The following is a 25989-nucleotide window of genomic DNA, read 5'->3' on the forward strand; positions in this document are numbered from 1 at the left end:
CTAGGAGCAGACCATTTGGCCCTTTGAGCTTGATCTGCCATTCAATATGCCAAATTCCCACTTTCTCCCCATACCCTGGCATGGAGGCGATAGGCTAAATAGCCTCCTGTGCCGTAAACATTGAGTATCTGGACAGAATGCAGAATTTCTGGAATGCAGAAAATTTCAGAAATATGTGCAAAAAACAAATCCATTTTAAAAAAATTATTGAATGACGTATACAATTGGTCCTTTTCTTTACCTATAAATGTTGCATTTTTGTACAACATTGCCCTTTTATCACAGACTATTAATATCCCAACTCTGTTCTCCTCGCTCGTGCACTAACAGATGAGGAAATAGAAAGTGAAACTGAATAAAATGGAAGCAAGCTGCTGTTGTAACTCAGATTTAGGTAAACAGAAATGAAAGGCCATCAAGCAAGCACAGGGGTCACAGAGTGGCAGGCAGAGGAATAGGACTTTGATAAATATATAGAGGGGAGGTTGAGATGTATCAGAGACCTTTGTGCAGCAACAAGTACTGCTACTTCACCTTCTTCTAAAGGGTCAGAAATAAAACCTAAGGAAGGTGGTACTCTGGATGATCAGGACGTTGGGCCCATCACGGAAACAAATGACAAACTAACAGATCCAGGCCTTAATGTCCTCTTCGTGTAAATGTGAAATGAGTACTTAATCATCTTTGCCATATTTAAATGTGACAGCTGTAAGAAGACAAGAAAATCTTGTGACTGACAGTCTGCAATCATGATAGTGAGTTTTAGAAGAGTCCTTGGTCAGGATCAACTCAGACGGCTAAAAACTAGGTTACTTTACCTTTCATTAAATATTCACAAAATATTAATAGGATAAGGCTTGGTATGAGATAAACATAGAATTGTCTCTCTAACATTGACTGTAATGTCATTTCTTGAATCACAAATGATGTGGATCAACTATATACAAATTAAGCATTAAACTTTTACTTTACAAAGAGGGGGCAGAAACATTGACCAAAAGATCTGAAGATCTAATGTAATATCGACCGTAATAATCTATAAATACTTTATATTTGGCCTGAACTAAAGAAGAGTTTACAAAGTTATTTATTGTTTAGCCATCTCATAAAACTCTCAAGGTTTTACTTGTTTTGATTAAACACTGTAAATACAAAGAGCATGAACCAACGTGTCCACAATTTCAGCAAAGAAGTCAACAGTGAGTCTGAAGTCCTTTCCAATTTTGCCAGCAATGTGTTTAAAAAGATTCAATTTCCTACCACTACACAAAATGTTAAACTATTTTCCCTTCTACCAGACACAGGAGGCACCTACATCACTGGAAATCCCTTCTGTAAAATCAACAGTTGGGAATACAGATAAACAATGTGATATTCTGGAAAGTTTTAATACAATCCATGTTTCACATATTGAAATCAAATTAAAGTAAAATTGGGCAGAGTGCTAAAATGCAACTGGCTGATCACGTTAGGGTTATTCCCAATTTTATTGAGTTTTGCTATGATGGTGTTAATTAAATTCTTATAATCTTTCAGGATTGCTTAGGAGAGAGTCACAAAAGTGAAATTAGAATAAGTCTACAGTCATGTGATTTCTTGGAAATGACATAAGACAAGTGAAACCTATCATGTTGTTGATAAACTCCGCCTCAGTGAATTGCATACCTAAAAGTCGACAACTCTTTGCCACAATAAAATACTTAACTGTTTTCTAGTGAAAAGAATTTGATTTCTGATCAAGCTGTTTCATTGCAGGGGAGAAACGTATTGTCAAAAAGGTAAAGGCTTCTGTTATTCAATGGAATTGTATTTATTTGATTATGTGTGATCCTTACTTCAATTCCTCTATCTTAGCTTAAACAGAAAGGCTTACCTCAGTCTATTTAGGGGTGCGGTTTCATTGCATCGAATGTCTACAGATTCCTGGGGTGTGCATGCCAGCTGACCTGCAAGAACTGATATTTGCAGAGCCCAGTTCTGGAATGTGTTGCTCCAGGAGCACATGCAGCTCCTTTCATCTCAAATGCAGTCCTCAACCTTTTTCAGTGAGATTACCTTATAATGAGAAGGCTAAAAAAATTAAATCAAGTCTAATAAGAACTATGTCTTTTACTGTGGACAAACATTCTGTTGCACTTAATGGTTTCAAATAATTACTTTAGTGAAAAATATGGTTATATTGTAAGTAAACCTATTTGAGTGGTATGGCAATACTATAGTTATAGATAATGTCTTTGGTTTGAGGAGCAGGGTTTAAACTTCTGACAATTATAATTTATAACAAAGCTGTGAAAATAAATTTTTCTATGCGCCTGTGCAGCTTTTTATTACTAATTGCATAGCTGTGAAAATTGTAATTCTATGTATTTTAAGTTACAGTTTGTTTTAAAGATGACTTTCTGACAAAAATAATAGGAATAAAATTCCACATATTACAAAACATACTAGTAAAAAACACAGAAAAAATGAACACTGAATGGCCTGGGCAGAGTAGATGTTGGGAAGATGTTTTCATTGGTAAGACAGACTAGGACCGAGGGCATAGACTTAGAGTAAAGATCTTTTATAAAAGATATAAAGAGGAACTTCTTCAGCTAGAGAGTGATGAACCTATGGAATTCATTGCAACAGAAGGCTGTGGAGGCCAGATCATTCATTGAGTATAGTTAAGACTGAGTTAGATAGGCTCTTGAGTATCAAAGGAATCAAGGGTTACAGAGAGAAAGCAGGAAAATGGGGTTAAGAAACTTATCAGCCATGATTGAATGGTGGAGCAGACCTGATGGGCTGAATGGCCTAATTTCTGCTCCTGTGTCTTATGGTCTTATGGAATTATTTCAGTGACGTATGTTTATGCATTTATTCAAATTGTTAATGCGTTGTTTTCCATTAAATTAATGTGCTTATACATAATTCAGGCAAATTGACACAAACCTGAACAATAAATATTCTACAATTCAAAAAGAAACAAAAAAATTTTAAAAATGTCAATAAAACTAATATCTCAGATAGGAATAAATTACTGCAGATGCTGAATCTGTCCTGAAAACAAAAAGTACTGGAAATCACAGAGGGTCAGGTAGCATCCACAGAGAGAGGGCAAGCTAACATTTCGAGTCGATGCTACCTTCAGCGTTCATGAAGAGTCATCTAGACTCGAAATGCTAGCTTGCTTTCTCTCCATGAATGCTACCTGACCAGCTGTAATTTCCAGTATTTTTTGTTTTCAGTGATAAAACAGACAGTGATTTCAACATGAATTAAATTTTTCAGCTCTTTTCATTGATACATAAATGCAATGCAGTATTTTATTTATAATACATACAAATTATGCATTTGAACTAAACACTTGGCAATTTGCTGCGCATTAGGTTTGAAAATGCCATCATTTCTTTGTGACCACCATTCTATGCTTTTTTTAAATAATAAAAATACTGTTTAGATAAAAATGATTGCTGTCCCCTGCTCTAGGGTTTTGTAAACAGGTTCTCCAGTGCTCCCCTTTTATAGAACTCTCTTGAATCAAAGCTTCCAACCGAATCTGCATTTTGCACTTTTGTTAAAGGTGACTCTACTTCAATTGCCACAAATACAGTTAACACGATTAAGTCATAGGCCAATCCAAAAGTCCCTTCCTTCACTTTAACTATGTTATGTCCCTCTTACTTCACTTCTCCCATACAGATTGACTCCTGGCCCATCCCACATTTTCTTTATGTTTACATAGGGAAATTGATAAATAATTTCAACAAAGTCAGACCATTTGAGTGGCTATCCCCATCTTTTTGAGGAGAATGCAATGGAAGTAATTAGCATTCATTTTTCCTTTATATTTAATGATACTGACAACAAAGAGAACATTGGGAATTTGGATACATTTTCTCCAATTTCAGCCAATTTCTCTGCATAAACCTTCATCCTCCCCAACATTACTTGCAGCTCACTTTCTTACTGCCAGATACAGGGGCTCAGTGGATAACCAATTAATCTCACTCCCTTTCCACAATCCTGTACCTTACATCCTTTCAAGAAATCAGCCAATTTTTTTTTGAATGCCACACCGAGCCTACTTCTATCATTTTTTTTCACAATAACGTGCTGTGTGACAAAAGAAGCCACAGAAAAATAAATCAATAAAACTGACTAAATCTGAGACTTTCAGCCTTATTGTAATATTTAAATTGTCAACCTGCCACCTGGTACTGTAATGGCTGTCTACTCTTAGTTCCATCGCTGTTAATTCTGAAAGTGAATGGTTTCGAGTCAGCATTTAGATTTTAAAATCTGATTCAAACCCAATCGCTCCATTTTTAGCAGTTTGTTCTTATTTACTCTAACATTAGGAATTGCTTCAGAATCACTGAGCAAATTAAAAACGGATGAGGAGGGATATCCAGTGAATTCGAAACAGTGGCTGTGGTTAGCACTACTGCCTCACAGAACCAGGGATGTGAGTTCGACTCCACCTTGGGCTACTGCTGTGTGGAGTTTGCACATTCTCCCCATTACTGTGTAGGTTTCCTTCCGATCCTTCGGTTTCCGCCCACAGTCCAAAGGTGTGCAGGTTAGATGGATTGGCCATGCTAAGTTGCCCAAGATGCCAGAGAAATGGCACTGCCAAAGATTTTCAATTCTCCTGTCCTTTATTCCCTTGATAATCCATTAGTCCTTTATAAAATAAAATCAGTAAGATGTGTTTCATGATATTAGGATATATTTATCCTCTGTCTCAGTCAGGGAGCTACACTTGTACTGTGCATGTTTCAAATAAATGACAAAAAACACAATGGCTACACTGCTCTGACCAAGGTCCCTCTTGGTTTCAGCTGTCTACTGAGAGTGCGGGATTGGTTCATTTAAGCACTGCATTTTGCTTAAGCATGTTATGTGTTCACACAACTTTTTTTTAATCATATAACATTAGAAAAATGGCACGAATGCAAAGAACAAACCCTTGGATTGACACATTCTCTAGATGTGTGGATGAACTGCAATACACAGACAGGTGGACATTAAATTTCAATTATAAACTTGGTGCAAATTTAACTCCATTGCAAAGAGAAGGAGGTTGGAAAGTTTATACATCATCATCATTTGGCAGGTAAGAGATTATTTATTTGAAGATCAAGTATACAACTGAGACACCAGAAACCTGTTCGATATAAGATAAACGGTGGACCCAGTTACCACCTGTAAACAAACAATTAAAATTCAATTAAGGTATAATAAAATTACAATAAATTGAATTGCAGCACGTGCACCCACAAACCTTTGTTACGTGGAGCCTCAAGATCATCAAGAAGGTCCCTATGCAACTCTGTTTTGCCGACAAATATGTTCTATGTCAAAAAAAAGGGACACTGTAAATATTTGAAGAAATTATTTATTTTTCAATCTTCTCACTATTTATAATTGCTGGATCTTGCACAGTAAAAGGCACTGAAAAGGTCTGGAAGATACCTGTGGGGAAAATGCATTCATCCTTTCCCACTTGGCATGCTTTCTTCAGATGAGTGCGACACAGTCTGCCATATCATCAATGCAGTCAAACATGCTTTCTGTACTTTTATTTAGCAGTGCAAACTTCTGCAGAATCTCTTTGGTCTTTGCAATTTCCGCTTAGAAAGGTGAGCAGCCAGGCATTCAACAGATCTTTCAGCTATACTTGCAGGGTTTAGCATAAAGATATATATGATGATATCAAATGATAGCTTGCCCATGATTCCATGCTGTGGCATGGGCTAACACAGCTCCAAATTTGTTGGTGTGGTCAGATGACAAGCTGGAATGAAATTGGCTAATCCAGAGTTACCAGTTGGAATTTCACCTTATCCTGGCATCTTTTGACTAGATTTCCAGTTCTGAGGAAAGGTCTTAAAGAGAGAGCTAAGAAGAGCCAGGAGGGTACATGAGAATAGACAATAGACAATAGGTGCAGGAGTAGGCCATTCTGCCCTTCGAGCCTGCACCACCATTCAATATGATCATGGCTGATCATCCTTAATCAGAAGTTGTTGGCAGATAGGATCAAGGAAATCTCTAAGGTTTTCTATAGGTATATCAGGAATAAAAGAATGAATAGAGTAAGATTAGGGCCAATCAAGGATAGTAGTGGGAGGTTGTGTGTGGAGTCAAAGGAGATAGGGGAAGCGATAAATGAATACTTTTCGTCAGTATTTCACAACAGAATGGTCGAGGAGAATGCTGAGACTAGATGGGATTGAGGTGCATAAGGAGGAGGGGCTAGCAATTCTGGAAAGTGTAAAAATAGATAAGCCCCCTGGGCCAGATGGGATTCATCCTAGGGTTCTCGGGGAAGCCAGGGAGGAGATTGCTGAGCCTTTTGCTTTGAATTTTAGTCATCATTGTCTGCAGGAATAGTGCCAGAAGACTGGAGGATAGCAAATGTTGTTCCCTTGTTTAAGAAGGGGAGTGGAGATAATCCTGGAAATCATAGACCTGACAGTCTTACTTCAGTTATGGGTAAAGTGTTGGAGAGGCTTATAAGAAATAGGATTTATAATCATCTAGAAAGGAATAAGTTGATTAGGGATAGTCAATGCTGTTTTGTGCCTCACAAAACTTATTGAGTTCTTTGAGAAGGTGACAAACAGGTAGATGAGGGTAAAGCAGTTGATGTTTATATGGATTTCAGTAAGGCATTTGATAAGGTTCCCCACAGTAGGCTATTGCACAAAATACGGACGCATGGGATTGAGGGTGATTTAGTGATTTGGATCAGAAATTGGCTAGTTGAAAGAAGATAGAGGGTGGTGGTTGATGAGAAGTATTCATCCTGGAGTTCAGTTACTAGTGGGATACCACAAGGATCTGTTTTGGTCCACTGTTGTTTGTCATACTTATAAATGACCTGGATGAGGGCATAGAAGGATGGGTTAATTATTTTGCGGATGACTTGAAGGTCAGTAGAGTTGTGGATTGTGTTGAAGGATGTTGTAGGTTACAGAGAGACATATAAAAGCTGCAGAGCTGGGCTGAGAAGTGGCAAATAGAGTTTAATATGAAAGGGTGTCAGGTGATTCAGTTTGGAAGGAATGCAGAGCACTGGGCTAATGGTATGATTCTTGGTAGTGTAGATGAGCGGAGAGATCTCAGTAGCCTGGTACATAGATCTTTGAAAGTTGCCACCCAGGTTGATAGGGTTATTAAGAAGGCATACGGTGTGTTTGCTTTCATTGGTAGAGGGATTGAGTTTCAGAACCATGAGATCATGCTGCAGCTGTACAAAAGTCTGGTGCAGCCACATTTGGAGTATTGTGTACAGTTCTGGTCACTGCATTACAAGAAGGATGTGGGATCTTTGGAAAGGGTTCAGAGAAGATTTACTAGGATGTTGCATGCTCTGGAGGGAAGGTCTTATGATGAAAGGCTGAGGGATTTGAGGCTGTTTTCATTAGAGAGAAGGTTGAGAGATGACTTAATTGAGACATATAATTAGAGGGTTAGATAGGTTGGACAGTGAGAGCTTTTTTCTTTGGTTGGTGATGGCCAGCACGAGGAGACATAGCTTTAAATTGAGGGGTGATGGATATAGGACAGATGTCAGAGGTAGTTTCTTTACTCAGAAAGTAGTAGGGGTGTGCAACGCACTGCCTGCAACAGCAGTAGATTCACCAACGTTAAGGGCATTTAAATGTTCATTGGATACGAATATTGACAAAAATGGAATAGTGTAGGTTGGATGGACTTCAGATTGGTTCCACAGATTAATGCAACATCAAGGGCTGAAGGGCTGCAATGTAATGTTCTATGTTCTATGTCACTGGAGCTGAAACGTTAATTCTGATTGTTCTTCACAGATGCTGCCAGACCTGCTGAACTTTTCCAGCAATTTTCTGTGTTTGCTCCAGGACCTGTCTTGCTAACATTATACTGTGAAGTGATTTCATCATCATTGACATTGTGGTTCCTCACCGTAGTCTCCAATTAAATCCTTGAGTACTACTGTATACAGATTTCTTTTGTACTGAGTGTCACGACTCATTGGTGTAGTGCACTGAAAATCAAGCCCCACCATTTCTGGAGTTGTGAAATAAATTGATCAAAGTCCCCAGTTTACCCGAGCAACAAACCCAAGATAAAAGAGAAACTCAAAAGGTTCTGAACTTTATAAAAGAGAGCAATTTATTGCCAATGGATTGTTTTTAAACCAATGGCAAAAAACAAACATTACTAAATTATAAATCTCTATAATCTAAATTCTTGTATTGACACCAGAATTGGGGGTGTAGTGGACAGCGAAGGAGGTTACCTCAGATTACAATGGGATATTGATCAGATGGGCCAATGGGCGTGGCAGATGGAGTTTAATTTAGATAAATGTGAGGTGCTGCATTTTGGGAAAGCAAATCTTAGCAGGATTTATACACTTATTGGTAAGGTCCTAGGGAGTATTGCTAAACAAAGAGACCTTGGAGTGCAGGTTTATAGCTCCTTGAAAGTAAAATCGCAGGTAGATAGGATAGTGAAGAAGGCATTTGGTATTATTTGCTTTATTGGTCAGAGTATTGAGTACAGGAGTTGGGAGGTCATGTTGCAGCTGTACATGACATTGGTTAGGCCACTTTTAGAATATTGCATGCAATTCTGGTCTCCTTCCTATCGGAAGGATGTTGTGAAACTTGAAAGTGCTCAGAAAAGATTTACAAGGCTGTTACCGAGGTTGGAGGTTTGAGTTATAGGGAGAGGTGAAATAGGCTAGGACTGTCTTCCCTGGAGCATCGAAGGCTGAGGAGTGACCTTATAGAGGTGTATAAAGTCATGAGGGGCATGGATAGGGTAAATAGATAAGGTCTTTTCCTGGGGTGGGGGAGTCCAGAACCAAAGGGTTATATCTTTCCAGAGGGGAAAGATATAAAATAGACCTAAGGGGCAACTTTTTCACACAGATGGTGGTGCATGTGTGCAATGGGCTGCCAGAGGAAGTGACAGATGGAGTTTCATTTAGATCCCTCTACACTCCATTCATCATGACCATGGCCTCCAGGCCCTCCGTTTCTTCCTCTCCTGACATTCCCAACAGTACCCTTCCACCGACATTCTCATTCGTTTGGCTGAACTGGTCCTCACCCTTAACAATTTCTCCTTTGAATCCTCCCACTTCCTCCAGACCAAATGGGTAGCCATGGGCATCCATATGGGCCCCAGCTATGCTGGTCTCTTTATTGGCTACGTAGAACAGTCCACCTTCCGTAGTTACACCGGCAACACTCCCCACCTCTTCCTCCGCTACATTGATGACTGCATTGGCGCCACCTCGTGCTCCCGCGAGGAGGTTGAGCAATTCATCAACTTCACCAATACATTCCACCCTGACCTTAAATTTACCTGGACCATCTCTGACACCTCGCTCCCCTTCCTGGACCTCTCCATCTCCATTAATGACGACCGACTTGACACCGACATTTTTCACAAACCCTCTGACTCCCACAGCTACTTGGATTACACTTCTTCCCGCTCTACCTCCTGCAAAAATGCCATCCCGTATTCCCAATTCCTCCGCCTCCGCCATATCTGCTCCCAGGAGGACCAGTTCCACCACAGAACACACCAGATGGCATCCTTCTTTAGAGACCGCAATTTCCCCTCCCACATGGTTAAAGATGCCCTCCAATGCATCTCATCCACATCCTGCACCTCCACCCTCAGATCCCACCCCACCAACCATAACAAGGACAGAACCCCCTGGTGCTCACCTTCCATCCTACCAACCTTCGCATAAAGCAAATCATCAGACGACATTTCCGCCACCTCCAAACAGACCCCACCACCAGGGATATATTTCCCTCCCCACCCCTTTCCACCTTCCACAAAGACCATTCCCTCCGTGACTACCTGGTCAGGTCCACGCCTCCCAACAACCCACCCTCCAATCCTGGCACCTTTCCTTGTCACCGCAGGAACTGTAAAACCTGCACTCACACCTCCTCCCTCACCTCCATCCAAGGCCCCAAAGGAGCCTTTCACATTCATCAAAGTTTTACCTGCACATCCACCAATATCATTTATTGTATCCGTTTTTCCCGATGCGGTCTCTTATACATTAGGGAGACTGGACACCTCCTAGCAGAGTGCTTTAGGGAACATCTCTGGGACACCCGCACCAATCAACCACACCGCCCTGTGGCCCAACATTTCAACTCCCCCTCCCCCTCTGCCAAGGACATGGAAATCCTGGGCCTCCTTCCCCGCCGCTCCCTCACCACCCGACACCTGGAAGAAGAACACCTCATCTTCCGCCTCGGAACACTTCAACCCCTGGGCATCATTGTGGACTTCACCAGTTTCCTCAGTTCGCCTTCTCCCACCTCATTCCCAGTTCCAAACTTCCAGCTCAGCACTGTCCCCAGGACCTGTCCTACCTGCCTATCTTCCTTTTCACCTATCCACTCCCCCCTCCTCTCTGATCTGTCACCTTGATCTCCCCATTCACCTATTGTACTCTATGGTACTTTCTCCGCCCCCCCCCCCCCTCCCCCTCCCCCAACCCTCATTTATCTCTCCACTCTGCAGGCAATCTGCCTCTATTCCTGATGAAGGGCTTTGCCCAAAACATCGATCTTCCTGCTCCTCGGATGCTGCCTGAACTGCTGTGCTTTTCCAGCACCACTCTAATCCAGAGGAAGTGGTGGAGGCTAGTACAATTGCAACATTTAAAAAGGCATCTGGATGGGTATACGAATAGAAAGGATTTGGAGAGATATGGGCCAGGTGCTGGCAGGTGAGACTAGATTGGGTTGGGATATCTGGTAGGCATGGATGAGTTGGTCTGAAAGATCTGTTTCCATGCTGTGCATCTCTATGACTCTATGCCTTTCTTAAGATCCATAGCTCAGGGGTTAGAGCACTGGTCTTATAAACCAGGGGTCGCAAGTTCAAATCTCACTGGGGCCTGTTCCAGAAATCTGTTTGTGGGTGGCACAGTGGTTAGCACTGCTGCCTCACAGTGCCAGAGACCCGGGTTCAATTTCCGCCTCAGGAATTTGCACATTCTCCCAGTGTCTGCAAGGGTTTCCTCCGGGTGCTCCGGTTTCCTCCCATAGTCCAAAAATTTGCAGGTTAGGTGAATTGACCATGCTAAATTGCCCATAGTGGTAGGTAAAGGGGTAAATATAGGGGAATGGGTCTGGGTGCGTTGAGATTCAGCGGGTCCACACAATCAGTTGCCTGAGGCGGGAATTGAACCCTGGTCTCTGGCGCTGTGAGGCAGCAATGCTAACCACTGTGCCACCGTGCCACCCATTTGTTGGGCCAAAGGGCCTGTTTCCACACTGTAAGTAATCTAATCTAATTAAAGTCATCTTGGAAATGACTGCCATACTCCTCAGACCCTTGGCATCATGGTAGCACACAAACCCACAAACACACTAAAACAGCAGTGAATGAACTTGAAAGACCCTATACAGACAACAAGCAAAACTAGTGTCATTTACAAAATACCATGCAAAAACTGTAACAAACACTACATTGGACAAACAGGCAGAAAACTAACTACCAGGATATATGAACATCAACTAGCCACAAAACGACATGACCCTCTCTCACTAGTATCCTTACATACAGATAAGGAAGGACACCACTTTGACTGGGATAACACATCCATCCTAGGACTAACCAAACAGAGAAACACACGAGAATTCCTAGAAGAATGGCATTCCAACTGGAACTCTATCAACAAACACATTGACTTGGACCCCATTTACCACCCCTGAGAAAAAGAACAGGAAATGACATCACTGCAGGAAATGACATCATGAACCCGAAGAAACCCAAACATATAAATAGAAAGCAGGAACCATCAGCAGTGCTTTGTTTGGAGCTTGCTGAAGATGTTACCAAGTATGGTGATGAAATGTCTGAAAAAAAAAAAAAGAACCTTCCAGTTCAGCAAGCAAACCCACATCCAGATGGATAAGGTGAATAACAATGGTCTTTTCCATAGGGTGGAGGAGTTCAAAATTAGGGGACATATTTTTAAGGTGAGAGGAGAAAGTTTTAAAAAGGACATGAGGGCAACTTTTTTACATAGTGGTTTGTGTGTGGAATGAACTACCTGAGGAAATGAAGGATGCAGGTACAGTTACAACATTTAAAAGACATTTGGATAGTTACATGAATAGAAAAAGGTTAGAAAAATATGGGCCAAACACAGGCAAGTAGGACTAGTTTAGATTGGGAATATGATTGGCATGGACTAATTGCACCAAAGGATCTGTTTCCATGCTATATGTCTCCATAATTATAATTACACTATAGAAAGGATGGGCAGCCTCTGGAGATGGTACAAAAGACATTTATCACAATGATGTTGACTATATTGTACTATATTACCTATAAGGAGAGGATATACAAACTTGTATTATTTTCATTAGAGCATTGGATGCTGAGGGGTGATCTGATAGATGTATATAAAATTGAGTGGCATGGATAGGCTGGATACTCGGAGTCTTTTCCCCAGGTTGGAAATGTCAATTATGAGGGGCATAGGTTTAAGGTGAGTGGAGGAATGTCTAATGAAGATTTGCAGGGGAAGTTGTTTTACACAGAGACTGGCCAGTGACTGGAACATGTTGCCGGGGAGGTGGTAGAAGCAAATATGATAGCAACATTTAACAGGTACTTAGACCTATGAACAGGCAGAGAATAAAAGGATACAGACCATATGCAGGTAGATATGATTAGTTTAGAATGGCATCATTTTGGCACAGGTATAGTGTGCCAAAGGCTGTTCCTGTGCTGAACTGTTCTGCGTTCTGTAAATATCATGGTTGGGGAAGGAACAAAAAAAAAACAAAAAAGTTAGTGAAGCAGAGTTCTGGCCCAGTCCTGATTGAGTGTCTATAAGATGTTTCCTTCAGTTCCCTTCTGGTTCCTTGGAATCCATTGAGGAGGACACAAGGCTGTGAATGCACTACCGTTCAATTTTTCATTCATGGTTCAAAGAAGTACTTTTTCAGTACATCTAAAAATGTTTATTCCTTTTTACTTTCAAGGGAATTTGCAGTGTGTAACTATTGCGAGTGTTCGTTTACTTCTGCATGCAGAGAAAGGTTGAGAGAGAGACATTTTCTGCTTCGTAGGTTAGATGTTTCTGGTTTATTGGCCGAACACAAACTATTGTGTTCACCCAGGAGTCAATCAAGAAGTTGTTACTATGCTGAGTACTCCTGAACGCGCACACATCAGACATTGGATGAAAAAAACCCATCAAAAGTCTGTCTCTGGCTATACTTTCTTGAACACATAACCATGGAGCATGAGGTCAACTCATAGATACAATGGATTCTAGTCACATAACTTTAAAAACAAACACTGTTACATCTTCTTCTTCACGGTCTAGGTCTCAGGCTGTGCCTTTTCCGATTTTTATATTCACAGTCCAAAAATTTAAAGTGGTAATTACACAAGCAAGTCAGTGTTCTCTGTGAAATGTAACATTTAGAGCACACAATTCTAAATGAATTGTTCGTTGGCAACATTCAATTTTACCCAGCAATAGTGCAGGGTCTTATTGCAATGTTTTTAATGGATCACTCAGGACAGATCAGGAGTCACTGGAGCCAAGGTGCAAGATTACTTGAGGAGAATAAAATTCGTAAAAGTGTGAAGGAGATAGAGACTCAATTTTACAGAGACTAGCTGCTACCTTGTGCTACTGAACGCTTCACACTCTGTGTAGTTAGTGTGCTCAAAAAGGTCATAAAGCAATTGAATAGTTTTGTGCAATATGTGCTCAGAAGACCTAGAAACATTGAACAGTTAGCAGACAGTACAGTCCATTTTAGGAGCGGGGCATTAGCTGGGAAGGCAGCTGAACTACAGATTCTGTCTTGGGGTACTTAGTGAGGAGTTAGGAGTCAAGTGCAGTTGGATAGGTCGAAGTTGTTTGAACAAATTCAGATTTAACTCCTAGAATTATAAGGCAGCTTAGGGTCAGAATATGGACTCAGAAGAATCCCTAGGAAGCTGAGAAAATGGGATGTCTTAGGGAAATCTGAGATGCTTGAAAGGAGCCTGTAAAGATTAATACCTCAGTATAACTGAAAGTGGGTGTTGAAAAGACTCTCAAGCTATATTTACTTCAGACAACTGAACAGGTTCAGGGCTCAGAAGGGCAAGAAAGTTTTAGCTTGGTGAAGCTAGCTATCAGTGAAAGCCTGGTGTTATGTCTGTGAGTGAGTAATGGAGTGTAGTTTTAGAATCCAAGGGTGCATGAACTCTTGACAGAAGGGTGATCAATCAGAACAAGGGCAGTTGGTGAGGCAGTCCATGTTTGAGCAGCTCTTAAGAAGGAATTTCAAGATCATATTAGCAAAAATGAAGAATTGTTATTCCTTGTGAAGTTTAATGAAATCTGATGATCCAGTGAATCATTAACTTGTGGGAAGAACTGCTGAGAAATTTGTGGAATCTATCATGATCGTACTTGCTATTTAATATGAATTATTCAATTACAATATTTTGTTTATGTTTACCATATGTTAATTCTGGGTGTCAGAAATAAATCATAGACACATTGTACATCGCATTAGTGTTTTGTAAAGGATTGGTAGCTGTTCAATCCTGTGAAATCTTGTGGCCTAATTTTTAGTAAGTCACCTGGATCTCACCTTCATCCACTTTAAAGTATAAATGTTTACTGGTCCCTAGCCAAAGTGCAACCTAATTTAGTGATCTCCTCCATAACACCCACATCATAACATAAAGGTGACAGTTTGATTTGGGATCATAACACTCAGCAGTGACATTGGTGTTACTAGTTATTTGATTCTAATGAAAGCTGCTTCTTGTTTTGTGCCTCAATAACACTGCACATCTTTAGGAGTGAGTTTGCACAGAAATTCACACTGCTGGTAAATTTAAGCATAAATTTTAACTAGTTAATGAATTCAATAAATTGTTGCATTGTTTTCACAGCTGTTGATCACAACATCTCTGCTGCACAGTTCTCAACTTGTCAAGTATCTGGGCAAAGTCTTTTTGCTTGTAGAAAGTGGGGACTGCAGATGCTGGAGATCAGAGTCAAGAGTGTGGTGTTGGAAAAGTGCAACAGGTCAGGCAGCATCAGAGGAGCAGGTCTTTTTGCTGTTTCTATATGACCTAAGTGAATGACTTCAAGCATCTTAAATTACATCTTTTTGTTTTAGCTTGAAGTTCATCAAGTGAATTCTCTTTACCAGTCACACTGATTGTGATTGTGTGATTTTTAACTTCGTTCACAACACCAGGTTATAGTCCAACAGGTTTATTGGAAGCCTGAAGGAGCAGTGCTCTGAAAGCTCATACTTCCAAATAAACCTGTTGGACTATAACCTGGTGTGTGATTTTTAACTTTGTCCACCCCAGTCCAAATCCAGCACCTCTACATCATTGTTAACTATGGCAGTGTTTTCCATTGTGTCTCTATATTTATAGATTAGCAAATCAGCCACAAAAGCTTTCACTCCAGGAAGCTCACTGATTATCTTGCAAAGTCCACTGGCTTCTTCTAACTCCTTCATCTTGCCTCTTTTCTGGTTAGAGACAAAAAAAACTGCAGATGCAAGGTAGACAAGAAAGAGTCTAGAAGAACATGGCAAGCCAGGCAGCATTAGGAGATGGAAAAGTCAACGTTTCAGGTGTAACCCTTCTTCAGGTTGACTTCTCCACCTACTGATTCTCTTCTGGAGCAGTAGAAATGCCAAACAGCATGCATAACTATGTGTATCCCCTGAATGCAGTTAGGAAACTATAACTGTCACTCAGCATTTCTTGCCAGGAACTACTCTTCACATCAAAGGTAAAAAGACCTTTGCCTTGGCAAGTTGTGGCAAACTTTCTTCTATGGCTGCCATGAGTTATTGAGTTCCTCTTGCTGAATGCATAGTTTCAGTTTTCACTGCTATCATGCAGCTAATCTTTTCTGTATAAGTTGTTATTTTCTTAAATAGTCCTTTCCTTTCTAACTCATCCATCTTGTCCTTTAGGCTGGACTTGAAGGCAGATGGAACTCTTCTTGGCAGATGCTATGTTGGTCTCACACTCTTATCCACTACAGGATGATATTCACCATGAAGACATTCAAGATCTGCAAAAAACATCCTTGTAATCATCTTGAATTGATTTGGCAGTTAATGGCTTAGTGGCCTCCAAAGCATTGCAGATAATTTCTAGTATGTTTGGGGTTATTGGTTTAAGTGTTAGTCTTGCTTCAGCTGAGATATGTGGATTTTGCAAGAGTTCCAGATGTTCATACTTTATATTGAATTGGGCTCTCAATTTAAATTGGCCTCTTGACAAGAAAATCATTTCATCTTAAAGCCTCATCCTAACTTTCAAAGGCTTCATTTTTGGGTCATTACTTTGAGCAATTTTGCAGATCTGTGAGGCTGATAATGTTGCACAAAGGATCAGTGTGCATCTGACACTTTCTGAGACACTTCATGCTCTGCTTCACCATTTTAACAGACATAAACTATTTATCACCTTTAGACCTAGAACTCATAGAATTCCAACAGCGTGGAAACAGGCCCTTCGGCCCAACAAGTCCACACTGACCCTCTGAAGAGTAACCCACCTAAACACATTCCCCTATCTTATATTTACCCTGACTAATGCACTTAACCTACACATCCCTGAACACTATGGGCAATTTACCATGGCCAATTCACTTAAACTGCACATCCTTGGATTGTGGGAAGAAATCCATGCAGACACGGAGAAAATGTGCAAACATTGAGAAAATGTGCAAACTCCACACAAACAATCGTCCGAGGTTGGAATCGAACCTGGGTCCCTGGTGCTGTGAGACACCAGTGCTAACCCCCGAGTCACCATGCTGCCACCTGTAATGTCAACTTAATAAATACTTCAAAGTAATTTGTCAGAATCATTGGCTGACATCTCTCAAGCAGCCATCTTTATGATTTTGTTTTTTTTCTGCCAGAGCAACTGTCTGCAAACTGAAACCCGAAAGATCTGTGGATGCTGGAAATCAGAAACAAAAACCGAAATAGAAAAGGTCAGCAGGTCTATACAGCAGCATCTGTGGAGAGAAATCAGAGTTAAGGTTTTGGGTTCAACAATCCTTTCTCAGAATTGACAGCTGCTAGGAAAAAGTTGGTCTTTATGCATAAGATAGGGAGGGTTGAGGTGGAGGTAAGGAGTAAACTGTCCCACCAGCATCTCTGTCTCAGGCTTGCTGCAGTGCTCTAGTGGAGCTCGGCGCAAGCTGGAAGAACAGCACCTCATTTTCTGCTTGGGAACTTCACAGCCTTTTCAATTCAGTATTGAAGTCAATAATTGTAGGGCTTGAAGCACCTTCTCCCATGTCCTTACCCCAACTCCCACACACAAAACCCATTGGTGGCCACTAATTGTTCCCATTAGTAGCTTTCATTCTCCTATGCTGATCATTATTCACTTTATCTGTCCAACTGTTCTTCTCTCTCTTTGGGCTCTATCTCCAACTGTTCTCCTTCACCCCTCCCACCCTATCTTCTGCATTTAAAAAAAAACCTTTTCCAGCAACCAGCAGTTCTGAGGAAGGGTCACTGGATCTGAAACGTTAACTCTGATTTATCTCCACAGATGCTGCTCTACAGACCTGCTGAGCTTTTCCAGCAATTTCTGTTTTCGGATGTGCAAACTGATTCAGCTACTTGCGATTAGAGTAATACTTTCCCCAGACTGGACATGTTTTCCTTTCTTTTGTGTGATGTCCTCCATAATACATACACGCAGCCCTCTGGTCTTAGCAATTTTTCTGGTTCTTCTGCAAATATTTATTCCTTTTTACCAATATGTTGTGGTTGTATGGCCTCGAATTTCTCTAAACACAACACAAAGCCTCATCTGTTCCCCTTTAATCTGCTCCAGCTGATGATTGACAAACTCTGAGCTTCTGCTATGCCAATAGTTTTCTTCAGGGCAAATGTCTCCTCTCTCAGCAATTGTGCTCTCGCAGTAAAATTTCTTATACTCAAGATAATCCTATATCTGATGAAATAACTTTTCAGTTGTCCAAACTCTCAGGATTTGGCAAGATGGATCAATGTAGTCACATACTGACAGTATCATTTTCTTTTTGAGCTCTGATGGTGATGCTATCTGTAGCATTAATATGGCTTCAAAATGTGTCTTCAATGCTTCCAACATTCTTCCATTTCACTTTGTACACGTCAACAAGATCTCAGCTACAAGAAGCTTGTGTACTTTTGCAGCTAGGAACATGCATGTTTCACTCCACCATTCAGAAGTAATTTTGCATGGCTTAATCCTGACAGAGCTGCAGCAATTCCTTCAGAATGATGGCTCTCCCTCCACAGCATCTATATCATTTTCTACATCTCCCGATTTTCTGGCGCCCAAAGGGGACTAAGGTTTATCACACACTCTTCAGAGAAGAGAAGCTCGTTGAATTGTTTGCAACAATGAAGCTGTGTTCTCTGGACATCCCTTGACACTGACCTGCTTTTCAACCTTTCAGTCATGCTTGGTTCACTGGGAAGGTCTCCTCCATCCATTCTAAGAACATAGAACACAGTACAGCATAGGGACAGGCCATTTGACCCACCCTGTCTGTGCCAACCATGGTGCCATTCTAAACTAATCACATCTGCCTGCACACCCCTCTATTCCATGCCTGTTCATGTGAATGTCTGCATGCCTCTTAAATGCTGCTATCATATCTGCTTCTACTACATCCTCTGCCAGCACATTCCAGGCACCTACCACCATCTGTGTAAAACCTTTTCTTGCAAATATCTTTTATACTTTTCTCCACTTACCTTAAACTATATTTTCACCTGAAAAGACTCCAACTATCCATCCTATCAATGCCTCTCATAATTTCGTATATTTCTATCAGGTCAATCCTTAGCCTCCAACACTCTAGTGAAAACAATCCCAGTTTGTCTAATCTCTCCTTATAGCCAATACACTCCAATCCAAGCACCATCCTGGTAAACTTCTCGTATGCTCTCTCCAAAGATTCCACATCCTACCCATAGTGTGGTGACTAGAACTGCACATAGTACTCCAAATGTGGCTTAACTAAAGTCTTATAGAGCTGCAAGTCTTATAGACTTGCTAACTTTTATACTCAGTGCCCTGACCGATGAAGGCAACCATGCTGAACACTATTTTTTTAGCACCTTAGCTACTTGTTACCACGTTTAGGGAGCTATGAATTTGCACCCCAATATCTCTCTGTATATCTTTAGGGACCTGTCATTTACTCTATATTGTCCTCTTGCATTTGACCTCCAAAATGCATCATATCAAAACTGCCTGGATTAAACTCTATTGTTGTTTTTCTGCCCAACTTTTGAACTGACCTATATCCTGCTATATCCTTTGACAACCTTCCTCACTATCCACAATTCTACCATTTTCATATCATTTACAAACGTATTAAAATGGCCATCTACTTTTTCATCCATATCATTTATATAAAATACAAAAAATAGAGATGCCAGCACTAATTCTTGTAAAACACCACTGGTCATAAACTTCCTGTCAGAAAAATACCCCTCCACAATTACTTGCTGTCTTTTTATGACCAAATCACTCTTATACCCAAATTACGAACTCATGGTCAATCCCATGTGATTTAATCTTTTGGAACAGCCTACTACAGGGTACTTGTCAAATGTTTTATCAAACTCCATGTTCACTACATCCACTGCATACCATCATCCATCACCTTCACCATGTCTTCAAAAAAACTCAAGTTTGTGAAATTAGACCTCCTCCACAAAATGTCATGCTGACTGTCCCAAATAAGTCCATTCTTTTCCAAATGAAAATAAATATATTTGGAATCTTCTCCAGTAGTTTCCCTACCACTGATGTAAGGCTCACCTGCCTATAATTTCCTGGATTATCCTATTGCCCTACTTAACAAAGGAATAACATTGGCTATTCTCCAGTCTTCTGGGACCTTACCTGTGGCTAAAGAAGAAACAAAGATCTCCAAGGCCCCAACAATCTCCCCCCCTTGCCTCATTCAGTATCCTGGAATAGATCCCATCAAAACCTGGGGACTTGCCAACCTTAATGTTTTTAAGACACCCTCTCTCTTATTATCAACATGCCCCAAAATATCAATACACCCCTCCCTGACCTTACCATTGTCCATGTCCTTCTCCTTGGAGAATATCAATGCAAAGTACTCATCCTCTGGCTTCATGCATAAATTCCCTTCTTTGTCCTTGAGTGGACATACCTTTTCCCTAGCCTCTCTCTAGCTCTTAATATGTAGAAAATACATTATAATTCTCTTTGATCTACTTGTCAAGAATATTCCATGGCTCATAATCGCCTCCCAATTCCTTGCTTAAGTTCCTTTCTACTCCCTTTATGTTCATTAAGAGCCTTGTCTGATTTCAATTTCCTAAAACCCATATATACTTTCTTTTCCTTTTTTTAACTAAACTTTCAATATCTTTTATCATCCAGCACTCCCGAATCTTGCCATCATTATCTTTCATGCTCACAGGGTCCTGCTGGTCCTGAACCTTGATCAACTGGCCTTTAGAAAATTTCCATACATCAGATGTGGTTTTACCTTCAAATAGCCATCAGGAATTTAAATTCTCCAGATCCTGCCTAATACTATTACAATTATGTCTCCTAATTTAACACTTTCACCTAAGAACCAGTCTTATCCTTATCCATAATAATCTTAAAACTTAAGGAATTATGATCAAAATGTTTCCCCACTGAAACTTGGATAACATGGGCAGACTCATTCTCCAATATAAGGTCTAGTATAGCCCCTTCCCGAGTTAGACTATTACATACTGTTTCAAGAAACCCTCCTGACTGCAACTAACAAATTCTACCTCATCTAAGCTCCTGGCACTAAGGGATTCCCAGTCAAATTGGGAAGTTCAAATCACTCACTACAACAAATTTGCTGTTTTTATATCTTTCCAAGATCTGCTTACATATCTGTCCCTCTATCTCCCGGTAGCTGTTGGGAGACCTACAGTCTAACATCATAGTAATTACACCTTTCTTCTTCAGTTTTATCCATATGGCCTCACTGGTTGAGCCCTCTAAGTAGTCCTTTCTTAATGTAGCTGTGACTTCCTTAAACAGGCGCCCACACCTCCTCCCTCACCTCCATCCAAGGCCCCAAAGGAGCCTTCCACATCCATCAAAGTTTTACTTGCACATTCACCAATATCTTTTATTGTATCCGTTGCTCCCGATGCGGTCTCCTCTACACTGAGGAGACTGGACGCCTCCTAGCAGAGCGCTTTACAGAACATCTCTGGGACACCTGTACCAATCAACCACACCGCCCAGTGGCCCAACATTTCAACTCCCCCTCCCACTCTGCTGAGGACATGGAGGTCCTGGGCCTCCTTCACTGCCGCTTCCTCACCACCAGACGCCTGGAGGAAGAACGCCTCATCTTCTGCCTCGGAACACTTCAACCCCAGGGCATCAATGTGGACTTCAACAGTTTCTTCATTTCCCTTCCCCACCCCCCCCCACCTCACCCCAGTTCCAAACTTCCAGTTCAGCACTGTCCTCATGACATGTCCTACCTGCCTATCTTCTTTTCCACCTATCATCTTCATCCCCTCCCCCACTCACCTATTGTACTCTATGCTACTTTCTCCCCACCCCCCACCCCCACCCCCACCCCCACCCTCCTCTCACTTATCTCTCACCCTTCAGGCTCTCTGCCTGTAATCCTGATGAAGGGCTTTTGCCCGAAATGTCGATTTTACTGCTCCTCTGATGCTGCCTGAACTGCTGTGCTTTTCCAGCACCACTCTAATCTGGGCTCTGGTTTCCAGCATCTGCAGTCATTGTTTTTACCATTGTAGTCCCATGTACTAATCCAGGCTCTAAGCTCAGTTGCCTTTCCTGATCTAGTCCTTGCATTAAGTAAATACACTTTAGCCAGCCCTGCCTGATCTTCCTAATAGAATTACTTGACTTAACATTGACCTTCTCCTCAAATACTCCAATGCTGACTTGCTGCTCTGATTACCATCCCTCTGTCCCCAACTGAAGAACAGGACTTCCAATCTTGCCAAAGTAGATGGCAGTGGAAAGCTGAAGTGGCACTCACAGGAAGACAAGGGGTCTCTTTCAATAAGTAATCAAGCATAATTCAAATGATAAGCATAAAAGTTAGCTCATTGAGCTTGAAGGTTTGTTTTCAGACATTCCATCATCATACTCAGTAACATCATCAGTGAGTCTCCGGTAAAGTGCTGGTGGTATGTCCTGCCTCTCTATTTATAGGTCTTGGTTTCAAAAGGTGGGTGATGTCATTTCCTGTTTGTTTTCTCAAGGGAAAGTAGATGGGATCTAGATCGGTGTTTTATTGATCCCAGCAAGGATCGGTGCTGGGCCCTCTACCTTTTGTCATTTACATAAATGATTTGGATGCAAGCATTAGAGGTACAGTTAGTACGTTTACAGATGACCCCAAAATTGGAGGTGTAGTGGACAGCGAAGAGGGTTACCTCAGATTACAACAGGATCTGGACCAGATGGACCAATGGGCTGAGAAGTGGCAGATGGAGTTTCATTCAGATAAATGTGAGGTGCTGCAGTTTGGGAAAGCAAATCCTAGCAGGACTTATACACCTTAATGGTAAGGTCCTCGGGAGTGTTGCTGAACAAAGACCTTGGAGTGCAGGTTCATAGCTCCTTGACAGTGGAGTCGCAGATAGATAGGATAGTGAAGGTGTTTGGTATGCTTTCCTTTATTGGTCAGAGTATTGAGTACAGGAGTTGGGAGGTCATGTTGCGGCTGTACAGGACATTGGTTAGGCCACTGTTGGAATATTGCGTGCAATTCTGATCTCCTTCCTATCGGAAAGATGTTGTGAAACTTGAAAGGGTTCAGAAAAGATTTACAAGGATATTTCCAGGGTTGTAGGATCTGAGCTACAGGGAGAGGCTGAACAGGCTGGGGCTGTTATCCATGGAGCGTCGGAAGCTGAGGGGTGACTTTATAGAGGTTTACAAAATTGAGGGGTATGGAAGGATAAATAGAAAAAGTCTTTTCCCTGGCGTCGGGGAATCCAGAACTAGACAGCATGGGCTTAGAGTGAGAGGGGAAAGATATAAAAGAGACCTAACTGGCAACTTTTTTTACACAGAGGGTGGTACGTGTATGGAATGAGCTGCTAGAGGGAGTGGTGGAGGCTGGTACAATTGCAACATTTCAGAGGCATTTGGATGGGTATCTGAATAGGAAGGGTTTGGAGGGATATGGGCCGGGTGCTGGCAGGTGGGACTAGATTGGGTTGGGATATCTGGTCAACATGGACAGGTTGGACCGAAGGATCTGTTTCTGTGCTGTACATCTCTGACTCTATAATAGGTGGATTGTGTTTATTAGGTATCTGTTTTTCTTGAAATAGATAATTCAATTGAGTTAATTCAGTTTAAGACAGATTTCTTCTCTGACAATTTCAAAGTGAGATTTCAGGCAGACTGAAGCATTTTCTTCTGGGACACTGAATGCCAGATCTGGTGCCTTAACATCTCAATGCCTACCCCTGCCATTGATAAATCATTTGTAACCGTGCCTCGTATCTGCTAAATAAACATGATCACAATGGTACAGGGGTCAGAATGAGAGACCCTTTGCTATTTGCTTCCAGCTCCATGATCCTATTGCATCAGGGTCATGGAACTGGATTCTAACCAAGGAATGTTTGACTTACACAGTAAAATTTAATATATTGATGATTCCAATGTACGCAAACATAACCTGCACTATCAAGTCGTCATCGTAATAGAAAATCAATTTGAGATGTCGCTCAAAATTATTCTTTTAGTGATTATGCCACATTGATATAATTGTCAAGAGCTGGAGCACATGCAGTTTCTTCACTGTCTTGACATCCTTTAGATAGTGGTGTTTAACTGTGACTAACTTTGTCATTCAGGATATACATCAAACTATTAATCTGTTTACATGAGCACTCTACAAGATACAAACATGGTGAATGTTCTTGGCAGTTCTGCTTAGTAACAAAATCACAATATGATTAAAGCAAATTCACATCTCGATAGTTAAGAATTAACGTTACAAAAACAACCTAAATATACTCAATTCAATGCATGGAATTTCAACATTCAGTAGCATTAACCAGCCTCTTCTCCTTTTTAAATAGGTTTGAGTGTCCTTGTTCAAATTCATGGTCCTCAGCCCATGTTGTTGTTTTGTTTCATTACCGACTAAAAAGGCACAAAGGAACGGTACTGCTGCGCCCATTCCGACAACGATGTCGAGACTGCTGGAACTCTTTTGAGCAAAAACCAATCATCAACCAGAGGGAAATGCAGAGAGTACTTGATCAACTTATTTTAAAAATCTGTAAAAACTGCTACATGGAAGAAGTACCTGAGCTTGAAAGGAATTTACAATATCGCAAGACCAAACCCCATGAGACATCACTCTGTGAGGCCTGTAAATGGGGTTTATGTCGTATATAAAATTGATGTGATTGACTGAATTACATCTGGAGTCGAGCTTCCACTTTTGATGAAAGAAATAAATTATGATCAAAAGTATAATTGAAATAATGCTGATTACATTGTAATTTGATTTACCAATAAAGTATTTGAGCATCACAAACATAAAACCTTCTCAGAGCTAGCACAATCATGAAAGAAGATAACTATGGTGTTTAATTGAAATAAAATACATTGTTTCACATATTTGAGAGGTGGTAATTTTGTAACTATTGTTACCATTCACTAAAGGTGACAACTGATTAATTACCAAAAATGAGCATTTAAGTGCACCTGAACATATACTGGAAAATGTAATAAGTTTACTGGTGTACACTTGTTAGCATCTTAATGAATTACATTTTTTGATGTGCTTGTGCGTTTAAGAAAATGTGTGCAATCTCTTGAAACAACGCAGTGGGTGGAATCACACAATTTTAAATCTTAAACTAGTATAGAAAATCGTGGAACAGAGAAATGCCAATGGTTTTGGACATGGTTCACTTATTTATGGGATCGTTAAAAGACAGGAGCACACGTAGACCATCTAGCCCAGCGAACCTGCTCCACCATTCAATAAGATCATAGTTGATCTGATTATGGCCTAAGTCCACTTTCCGACTGGCCTCCATCATCCTTGAATAATTTAGCAATCAGAAATCTATCTAACTTGAGTATATTCATTGCCCTAGTCTCCACTGCTTTCTGTGGAAGAGAATTATGGAGACTAATAACCCATAGAGAAGGAATTCCTCCTTACTGCACCTTAAATGAGAAGCCCTTTGTTTTAATCTGTGCCTCCTTGCTCTAGGATCCCCTGCAAAAGGCATCGTTCTTCCAGCATTTACTCTATTACGTCTCTTCAGAATCTTACATTTCATGTGATCACTTCTCACTCTTCTAAGCTCCGTTGAATATGGACCCATCTGAAAAATATTACGCTTAAGACAATCTCTTTATCCCAGGAATGCATTCATTAACATCAGCAGAAGAATATGCCAAAAAAAAATCTCCCATTGCTTGTTTCTCATACTGAAGATTGGGTCCCAGGATCCATAAGTCATCCGCCAATATGACTTTTTTTGTTATTGATCTATGGGATGCAGGCTTCACTGGCTAGACTAGCATTTTGTCCATTCCTAATTACATTGGAAAAAGTGGTGATAAACTGCCTTTTTGAATCACTACAATCCTTGGGGTGTTTGGACATCCACATTGCTGTTAGGAAGGGACTGCCAGGATTCTGATTCATTGACAGTGAAGGAAAGGTAATATAGTTCCAGGTCATGCAGGAACAACCCAATCTACTATGATTTCAATGGTAGAGCAGACTTATGGGTCAAATGGCCTCATTCTATGACTTAGGAATCATAAAGCACAGAAGAGGCCCTTTGATCCATCAAGTCTGCTCCAAACATATCTATACACATCCCACTTTCCAGCACTTGGCCCATAATCTTGAATATTATGAAATTTCAAGTGCTCATCCAA

At 40.9% G+C, this 25989-nt stretch overlaps 1 protein-coding gene across 1 annotated transcript; it reads left to right on the forward strand.

Moving 5' to 3' along the window:
• The first annotated feature begins 1676 nt into the window (after window positions 1–1676).
• Window positions 1677–24480, forward strand: LOC140478489 (receptor-transporting protein 3-like). The gene is made up of 3 exons (XM_072571752.1): window positions 1677–1778; window positions 4925–5101; window positions 24159–24480. The coding sequence occupies exons 2-3, from the start codon at window positions 4929–4931 to the stop codon at window positions 24478–24480; spliced, it is 495 nt and encodes a 164-aa protein (XP_072427853.1). The 5' UTR covers window positions 1677–1778; window positions 4925–4928.
• Window positions 24481–25989: the final 1509 nt, after the last annotated feature.

This window comes from Chiloscyllium punctatum, chromosome 6 (genome assembly GCF_047496795.1).
Source record: "Chiloscyllium punctatum isolate Juve2018m chromosome 6, sChiPun1.3, whole genome shotgun sequence".
Classification (NCBI taxonomy): Eukaryota; Metazoa; Chordata; class Chondrichthyes; order Orectolobiformes; family Hemiscylliidae; genus Chiloscyllium; species Chiloscyllium punctatum.